The sequence below is a fragment of the Manduca sexta genome, chromosome 22 (genome assembly GCF_014839805.1).
Source record: "Manduca sexta isolate Smith_Timp_Sample1 chromosome 22, JHU_Msex_v1.0, whole genome shotgun sequence".
NCBI classification, from domain to species: Eukaryota; Metazoa; Arthropoda; class Insecta; order Lepidoptera; family Sphingidae; genus Manduca; species Manduca sexta.
In genome coordinates this window covers 14329822-14340400 of record NC_051136.1, presented here as the reverse complement: position 1 = coordinate 14340400, position 10579 = coordinate 14329822, and the positions used below count along the sequence as shown (strand labels likewise).

At 35.7% G+C, this 10579-nt stretch overlaps 1 protein-coding gene across 1 annotated transcript; it reads right to left on the bottom strand.

The window, feature by feature from the left end:
- Positions 1–4530: 4530 nt before the first annotated feature.
- Positions 4531–8748, bottom strand: LOC115455346. Its single transcript, XM_037441522.1, has 4 exons — positions 8530–8748; positions 6227–7211; positions 5966–6076; positions 4531–4667 (listed from the first exon to the last, which is right to left on the bottom strand). The coding sequence occupies exons 1-4, from the start codon at positions 8680–8682 to the stop codon at positions 4531–4533; spliced, it is 1386 nt and encodes a 461-aa protein (XP_037297419.1). The 5' UTR covers positions 8683–8748.
- Positions 8749–10579: the final 1831 nt, after the last annotated feature.

Sequence of the window (10579 nt, the reverse complement as noted above, 5' to 3'; positions counted from 1 at the left end):
GTTTCACCCGCATCAAAGTCATTTTCCGTCACAAAAGTCCTTAAAACTCATTGTAGCAATTAAAATCGTCATTTGTACGACGCCAGCGACATCTATAATATAATCCAATATTTTCCATGGGAGTAGTAACGCATAAAGCTTTATTTGTGTGTCTATGTTCGTACGTATGTGTGGGTGTATATAGTCATTCTTATCTTTTTCTACTTGGCTTAATTTCTCTCCAATATGGTGCGGGTGCCGTACATTTTGTCAAACATGTTGCAGAAAGGATTTCATTGAGATATTGTTTACTGGACACCTGATACACTCTCATGCACACAGGTAAGTGTTGTGCGACCTGATATTGTCACCTACATATCTCCGTCCACAACTCATTATCACTAGAAGTAGACAAAGAAATCGACGGCTGCATTTACTTATCTACTAGACTAGAAAAGAAGTTTCATAAGTTATTATATAAAATTAGTCATAAGTAAGTTGAATAGCCCACACGCCTACGCGCAGCTCCGCATAGTTAACCCAACTGGATCGTAAATCCCACATAAAAGCGCATTAAAACTTGAACAATGCTGAAAACATAATTATTAATAATGTCACTTTTAATGAAATAAGTTGTGAAATCCATCGTCCCACGCTTACTGCGGTGTAACAGTTTTAAAACTAACTACACTAAGCCTACGGCTTTGTGTGAATTTTAATATTAAGGACACTTTAATGACACGCTATGTAACCGTGGCGTATCAAACCATTATGGTGTTTATCAGACCCTGCAATCAGCACCGGAGGAAGCCTGCGAATGAAATACTGGAATTCCCCAGGTCAGCGACTGCAGGACCTTGGAGTAATTTTGGCGGGAAATATCTGGGATGGACATGTGAGGGAAGGAATAGGAATCCTCTTAGGATGGGCGGAGGGGAGATGGTCAGGAAATGTTCTCGAGCCCTCATAAGCCTCATTGTTTTTATTGGGAAGGTTGGGGAGGTTGGTATTTTCGTATCAAATGTTACAAGCAGTGTGGTAACCTTCCGTTAGCGTTTTTTTGCCCTGTAAACCACAAGATAGGTAAGATTACTACTACAATGTTTTTAAGTTTTCAAACCTTGCCGTTAATGTCAACGTATCTCGAAGTTCTTACGTAATATATGACTGACAACTCGCTGGTCTATGCTTAGTTCTACTGACTACACCTGCTGACCTTGAATACGGCTCAAGGAGCAAAACCTGTAACCGAACTGTTTTTTTCCGCGTGTGGATATCGATTTCCCATCAAGTACACTATATACCAGAAAACCACTCATCAATATCCTTTTTCTGATCTTCACCCGACAGTGGAAATTGACCTCTACGGACCAGATATACAATAGATTGCGTGATCAATCAACATATAATGGTATCAATCTCGGTCATCTCTTGGCCTGTACGAAATGCAACAGAAATACTTCACCTCGGTTTCCTGTAGACCATTTACCAGGTCGGCGGCCTAGTTGCGTTCACTAGCATTATCCTACAGAAAAAGTACAATCATATTAATGTATAGACATTACTTACCTGAAGTTATTATGATGTACATATATGATATTCGCGTGTCCGGACCCATTAGGAAGTATAAAAATGCTAACAGCGTAGCTATAAGGTAGCTATGTTGATTATCGAAACTATACCGTATGTGGGATATTATTAAACAAATACATCATTTCACTGTCGTCTGTTTAATGATCTGTCAAACATAATATAAATAAATAACATGTTTTCTTTATTTGTTATTGTAACCGAGTAAACGTTCAAAGAGTAGTCAGTTTAAAATAATGACAATTTATATTTAATAATCATTTTAAATTCATTTTTGATATAAACTAGTATAATTAAAATGAATCAGTAGATCAAAGCGGGCAAAAAATGAGCATGCTTATTACCAGTAGGAGTTGCAAAGGGTAAAATATTCCACAAGGGAACCCTCCACAACATATAGGTAAGTACTAAAATGAATGAATACGGTCTACCAATCGTTCTAATGATAATTAGATTTTACCTAAATTAAGAGAGGGAAGACGATAGGCTTATATGGACCCTTCGGCACTGACCAGTATTCATTTATATTGCGCTGGTTCTTCTTCAGTTCAATGTTTACGTGTCTGTTCGTTTCGTCGCTCAACATGCGCGCCCTGTTCCGGCGCAGTAAGCGGGTTAATGCTTCCCACCGCGTGTTTATATGTTAATTTTAGTCTTTCGCTATTTTATATGCCTTTCAACTGACTTTGGTTCTTTTTGGAGTTTGGGCGTATATGCGTTTTTTTATAGCAAATTAGGTCTAAAAAGATTATCGCTGAGGGTCTATAAAAATAGTTTAAAAAGACGCAGATATTTTTGTTAGTTGTGTGGCCAAATAAATGTCAGGTTAAAAGAATATTAAACACCACGGAGCATTTAGACCTGTATAACGGTTTGATTTAAACTTTTCGCGAGTGCAACTGTAAAGGTTATGCGCTAATCAAACACCACTGCGTGCTCAAGACTAACTTTATTCCTCCGTCTACCTACCCACATTATATTTATATTTTACAAACACAGTTACCTACAATCCCTTTCATAAACAAAATAAATAAAAATTCAACATTTCTTTAGTGATATAAAAACATAATATTACCTACCGCAAACATAAAAACAAAACAATAACATAATATTATCACTTGCCCAGAAGAAAACAGGTAATTACATTATCCATTGATATTGCTATTCATATTTATTTTACTGTAATCATTTTTATATAAATAAAAATTGATAATAATAATAACTTAACTAACTATAACTTTGAAATCACATAAATCCATAATAGCAAATAAATTATAACAACAATGATTTATCAAATCATCTAAGTATATGATTAATATACATAGTTATAACTGAATGAATAATTAATTAACAATTAGTATATATGTATATATATACTATTATATTTTCTTTTTTGTTTTTTTTTTTTTTTTTATTTCTTTAATACTTTCATACAATTAACACAATTAATGAATAATTATATAATTCACATAACAGTACATATATATTATTTTTTTTTTTTTTTTTTTTCACCCATTTAGGGTAATTGAATATTCACAAAACCATTACACATAAAATAATAGTATTAAGTACTATTTAATGTTACACTATATGTACAGATAGCTGTTAATAGGTAAACTTGTGACAGTTGTAAAAAAAAAATAGCGGAGATGATTGCTGGCCACACAGGTACACTAGCTTGTCGTTGCGGGGTAACCCCACCGATCAGGCGGTTTCACTGTCCTGCCGGAATGAGTGCGATAATAATAATTACAATTTGATTGACCAAGTTCTCGATTATGTAGCTGTAAGTTGTTACTGGAGCCGAAAACAACAGGGTACGCAGTAGTAGTAATACTGTTTTCTAATTTTATGTCATCATACAAAATTGGTTTGGTTAATTCAACGTTTCGGTATGAATCAACAATTAAATGTTTTCTATTGCGTCGTATTATATTACCATTATTCATTTTAATCAAATAGGATCGGAGACCTAAAACACGATAAATCGTTGCTGAAATCCATTTATTGCAAAACCATACCTTAACTTTTTCTCCTATCGACAATGGTTTTAAAGGCCCAGATCCTTTTATCATAATACCGTTTTGAATATTTTGTCGGGAAGTTAATTTGCTTCTTGTTCTATTTATTATCTTTGGCATAAGTAATTTCGGCGAGCATGGAACTATACTTCGTAGCTTCCTATTGAATATTAATTCCGCAGGAGATGCTATTTCTTTGCTTAAAGGAGTATTTAAGTATTCTAAAAGCGCTAAATTAATATCACCTTTACTATATATAGTCTTTCTCATGATGTTTTTTATAGTTTGTATTGCTCGTTCTACTTGACCATTGGATTGGGGATACCTTGGTGATGACGTCACGTGTTTAAAATTCCAATCCCTAGCAAAACAACAAAAATAATTCGATGAAAATTCGGGTCCATTATCCGACATGACAATTTCTGGTATACCTAATCTACTAAATATATTTTTCAATTTATGTACTATGTTTTCTGAGGACAGTGAACTTAATTGAGAAATTTCCACGTACTTACTAAAGTAATCAACAACTATAACATATGATTTTGCCCCAAATGGAAGATATCAGTTCCTATTTTGCACCAAGGTCGGCTAGGTATTTCATGTGGAATTAAAGGTTCTCTTATGTTTTGCTTTTTATAAGTTAAACAAGCCTGACAACGGGACAAGTAATCCTGTAATTCCGAATTCATATTCGGCCAAAACATTATTTCTCGAGCCCTCAGCTTACACTTTTCGATGCCCAAATGACTGGCATGAATTCTTTTAAGCATCTCACGTCGCATACACTTCGGAATAACTACCCGAGAGTTCTTCCATATGATCCCAAAATCTACTGTTAATTCATCTCTGCTGTCCCAATAACACCTCAACATGTTAGATACCTTACACTTTTCACTCGGCCATCCTTGTTTTATAACTTTAATTAGTTCTTGAGATTCTACATCATCTTTGGTACATTTTTGTACTTGTAAAAATGCGTGTCAGTCAATGGATTACTCGTCGTTAACGCACATACCTGCGCCTGCGCTTCAAGGTAGTCGCGCGACGAGTGCGCCTCATGTGCCGCCGGTGCGACTGCACGGGATAGTGTGTCAGCAATAAATAGATACTTGCCGGGTTTATATATTAACTTAAATGTATACGGTTGTAAACGTAATAACATTCTTTGCAAACGCGCCGGCGCACTATTGAGGGGTTTGTTTATTATGCTTACCAACGGCTTGTGATCCGTTTCAATAATAATATCTGTACGGCCGTATATGTACGTATAGAACTTTTCGCAAGCAAATACGCATGCATACAATTCCTTTTCTATTTGAGCATAAGATTTTTCTGTCTTAGTTAATGATTTAGATGCATAACATACGGGCAAATTATCTTGTAGAAGGCAAGCCCCTAAGCCGTTTTTACTGGCGTCTACTGATATAACCACAGGTTTTTCTAAGTTATAATATTGCAATACTGGTGGCCTGACTAGACATTGTTTAAGATTATTGAAACATTTTTCGTGTTCAGCATTCCAATGCCAAGCAATGTCCTTTTTTAATAATTCGCGTAAGATAAATGTTTTTTCCGAAAAATTTGGAACAAAATTACTTACATACGTTACAAGGCCCAAGAATCATCCACATCTTTCGTGTTATTTGGTATCGGCATATTAGTTATAGCATTAATGTGGGAACTATCAGGGGAAATGCCATCTTTTGTAATTTTATGGCCTAAATATTTTATTTCCGTCAAACCAATTTTGCATTTTTCCTTATTTAGCTTTATATTAATATCTTCGCACCGCTTAAGTACCGCCCGCAGTCGTTGATCATGAATCTCTTTTGTCGGGCCATAAATTAATAAATCATCAACAAATAGACTAACCCCATCTAAATCATCAAAGTGACTGTATAAGCGTTTATGAAAAACTTCTGAAGCGGACGATATTCCGTAAGGCATTCGTAAAAATTTAAACCTTCCGAAAACTGTGCTAAAAGTGCAAAGATCTGTACTATTTTTATGTAATTTTAGTTGCCAAAATCCTTGCTTTGCATCAAGAGTGCTAAAATATTTTGCACCGGATAAACAAGTTACAATTTCTTCAAAAGTTGGTAACTTAAAATGCTCGCGTTTGATTGCTTTATTTAAATCACGAGGATCCAGACAGATACGTAAATCACCATTTACCTTTTTAACTACCGTCATACTATTAACCCAATCTGTCGGTCCCTCTACTTTAGCTATAATTCCTTCACTTTGCATTTGTAATAATTTACTTTTTATTTGTTCTTTCAGAGAAACGGGTAATTTTCTAGGTGCATGAACTACCGGCTGAGCATCTTCTCTCAATTGTATTTTGTATTCACCAGGCAAACAACCCATACCTTCAAAAACACTAGGAAACTCATCAAATATGCTTTTACTATCTGTTTTATCTGATGTACCTATATCCATAACTCTTTTTATTAATTTCAGTTCCTCGCACGAACTTTTACCTAATATTGGGGATGAATTAACATTTACGACAATAAATTGTAATAAATATGCGGTATTTTTATATATAACTTTTAAATAGCATTTGCCTAAAACGATAATCGGACTACCAGAATAACCCTGCAATTTTATAGATGTTTTAGTTAGCTCACTTTCTTTTATGTGGATTTTACCAAGATATTTGCGCGGCAAAACATTTACATCAGCTCCAGTGTCCAACTTAAAACATATTGTTTGATTGTTAATTTTTAAATCAACTAACCAATCACTGTACCTATAACTATTATTAAATTTTACCTGATCGGTTGAGTCATCCTCCTGCACTTCGTGGACTCTGCCTACCCTACACATCCTAGCGTAGTGGTTCATTTTATAACAATTATTGCACCGTTGTCCGTATGCGAAACACTCATTATGCTTGTGTCTGCGACCACAGTTTTTACACAATATGTTCCTGTTAGCCGTGGTTTCTGTCTTTCGTGAATTGTTCCTTGGTACTTGCATATTATTATTTGACTGCCTAAAGATTTGTGCTTGGGCCGGAGGGTAGTTATTTTGATACAGCGGTCGTGACACGAATGAAGTTGACTGCGAAGGCGTGTTTCGAAGTCGTTGTGACTGCGGACGCGTATTGCCGTACTCATAATCGCGCTTCCGATTTACAGCAAATACTTGAGGACAGCTTGGCTTATTGCTTTCAATATTTGCACCTTGAGAAATTTGATGAACGTGCTGGTCACCATTTTCTTGCTTAATATTCTGTGCGTGAACACGCGACATTTCAGCCAATCTACATATGTCGAGAGCCTTCGGTAATGTAATATCAGGTTCTCTTAATAATCGCTCCGCCAAAGCCATATCTCTTATACCACAAATTAAACGACTGCATACCAGGTCATCTCGCAGATTTTCAAAATCGCAATTGGCTGCTATTTTGTTCAACTCAAACACATATTGCTCCGTTGACTCCAATTCGTGTTGATCTCGTTTAAAAAATTTATGACGTTCGACCGCCAAATTCTTTTTCGGTATGAAATATTTATCAAATTGCTCAAGTAATTCGTTAACAGTTTTACATTCCACTTTAAATTGATCGTACACTTCGCGACACTGATCTCCAATTACATGCAATAATACCTAGTCTTGCCATAAATATTGTAATAAAGAAAAAAGAAAATTGTTAACTGCAAATAACATTTATTACTTTTACAGTGTGTCAGTTTAATACATAAATATAAAACAATTAAAAATATAAAAAGCTTATTCGAAGTGGTCTCCATTGGCTGCAATACAGTCCTTTAAACGATGAGGCCAGTTATCAATAGAAGCACGCACTCTTTCCATGGGAAAATTCTTCACTGCCAATCGTATAGATTGTTTTAGGGACTCAAATTATCATGGCGTTTAGAGCAAGCTGTACTCTCTAAAACTGACCACAAATCATAATCCAGCGGATTAAGATCGGGACTAGACGACGGCCAGTCTTCAGCTCTGATGAAGTCCGAAACGTTCGATTCCAACCAAGACTGCGTGGACCGAGCTTTATGACCCGGCGCCGAGTCTTGCTGGAAGGACCATACTTGGTTATTGAACATGGTGATGTTAAGGGGCTTAACTACCTTCTCAAGAATGGTATCTTGATACACTTGTGCCGATGTTTTGATACCTTTTCACAAAAATATGGCTCAGTCACTCCTTCATAGCTAACACCCCACCAAACCATCACTGAAGTCGGATAATGTCCACGTTGCACTCTGTCGACTAATTGGGAAGCTTCCTTAGAGCTTTGAGCATAAATACGGTCATTTTGTTTGTTAAAATGTTGCTCAATTGTAAAAATTTTCTCATCCGTAAACAAAATTTTTCTGTGACCTCCCTTTGCGTACCGCTTCAGTAGTTGTTTCGATTTTACCACCCTATTCTTCTTTAAATTATCAGTTAAGAAATGGCCAGTGCGTCTCTTATAGGCTGCAAGTCCTAAGTCATCTTTTAAAATACGCGACATGGTTCTAGGTGCTATCTTCATTTCCCGAGATAAAATCTTTTGCTTTCGGACAGGATTTCTTCGAATTCTTTCCCTTACTGCTTTGACCACCTTTTTCGTACGAACACTACGTGGACGGCCAGATCTTTTCTGTCACAAACAGAGGAGGTCTCATTGTACCTATTAATAGCCCGGTACACAAACATTTTACTAATACCAAGTGTATGGAGAGTTTTAAAAATTGCATTTGGCTCCATACCTACTTTGTGTAATGCTATCACAGCGATTCGGTTCTCTTTATCACCCCACACCATTTTAATATCGCAAAATATTTTACAATGTATTGGCGCCAAAATGAGAAAACACAATGAACAATCGTATAAAAATGACAGATTCGAAATTCAAATGTAATATTTTTTTATAATTAAGTGTAACAGTATTTATGGCCAGACTAAGTATATTAACTTGTACTTTGTTGTCCTTCTTCTTCAACTCGCATGCTTCGAAGTAAGTGTTAAAAGATTTCTTCCATTTGTCCCAATCTCTGCTTAAATTTCCAGATGTAGTATTTAATAAATTATTTTCGAACTTAAAAGTCTCAGGAGGTCGCAAAACTGACTCCATTTTAAAATTTCAATACCGGCTGCGCCATGTAAAGGTTATGCGCTAATCAAACACCACTGCGTGCTCAAGACTAACTTTATTCCTCCGTCTACCTACCCACATTATATTTATATTTTACAAACACAGTTACCTACAGCAACAACAAACGCTCGGCTGAGTTGCACCGCCGCCGGCCAACACCTCAGCCATTGCAGTATTTTCATACGAAAACAGCGCGAATCAATTTATTTTTGTATCACTTTTTTATACGAATGCGATAAAGTGACGCCACTACCTCTGATAGAAAGTGGAGTCGTGTCCAGATAGTGTCGAGTGACGAAAGATCCTTATCCCTCGCCAAACAACACAATCATGCTGGCCTGTTTAAGTATACATAGGCTGGTCTTGGATGGCGACATCCTTACGTAGGCGACCATCGGATTATAGACCTTGTGTGCGTTGATTATTATCTGGGCGGTTACAAAAATCCTACAACTAGCAACTATCCATCAGTGATCACAACTCGTATGTCAATTTCATTTGAAACACTTCGAAGTACATCCAATATCTTCTTATATAATCTCGGAATGCATACGATATTACACTTAACCTATTTCCGTCACTTTAAGTTTCTATCTCTGCCATATTTCGAATCGCGTTTTCAATAAAAATGTTTTCAATGTTCTTTCATTTGGAATCTGAAGATTCATGCTTGTGCCAAATCAAGTCGAATTTCATCGTTTATTCATGAAGATATTTTAATTATTTTTCTATAATGTCGTATTAGTAAGGAATAAGAGAGCTTAAGCAGTAAACTACAAATGTGTTTAAATGAAAGTCAATAGGAAACCTTGCATAGTTTCATTGTTGCCACGCAGCAGTTTGCAAGAATTACATATAATTTATGGTTGAAGAGTGAGATGCTTGTAATACCATCTTTATTTTACAAAACTAAAATTGTAACAGGCCGATGTCTGTATATTATATATATTGAAGAAAAATTAACAAGGGGTCTTGAAATGGAGCAATAGAAGCCAAAACAGCAGTTTTTAGAAATTTTCTCTGCCTGTCTGTATGTTTGAACACGCATCACGTAATAGCTTCTGGATGGAATTGAATGTAGTTTTCACCAATGTATTGCTAGAGATCTAACTTAAAATATAAGTGTCAATTTTATTATGGTAAATTAGAAAGCAGAACTTTATACCGAAATAACTTAATACGCGGGCGGAGCCGCGAGCAAACCTAGTAATAACTATAATATTATGCTCCAATATTGGAATTGTAAAACAATATTTTGAATTTTGAAATACAAGAAAAGAAATAAAAAAACAAATAGCAAACAATTCGTAAAAAACTCATAACTTTTTGCGCGTATACGAAAAATCATCGAACTTCCAAATCTCACTGTTTGTTTTAAACTAAATTCTAACTTTTGTATACGGGTTTTATTGGAATAAAATTGGTAGTTTGTTATTTCGAATACATAGTTTCTCCCAATATTGCCCTGGTTGCGCCTCTGCATACCCTTTCGGGGATAAATACGGGACGTGTGTTCGTTTTAAAACTAAATATCGTAAACTCACGCCTTTATTTATGATGTGATAGGTAGAGACATAGCTAACTCATATACCTACCTTGTATCATATCCCCTCGAAAATGTCCCGATAATTGTCGTATCAATCATCATATTTGTTACAAATTCTAAAACTGGACCTCACAGTGTTGTCTCAAATCAAACACCTGAGAATCAATGTCGTCTTCAACCAATTTCATAGCGTCCTCACGCGGGCCCTAGATCAATACTTACTAATACATAGCACGACATTACCGTGTTACATAATATCATTCTGAAAATGTCGCTCCCGGATGTACCAAGCTTTATCTACCAAGATGTTGTAAAACAAGCCTTAAGTAC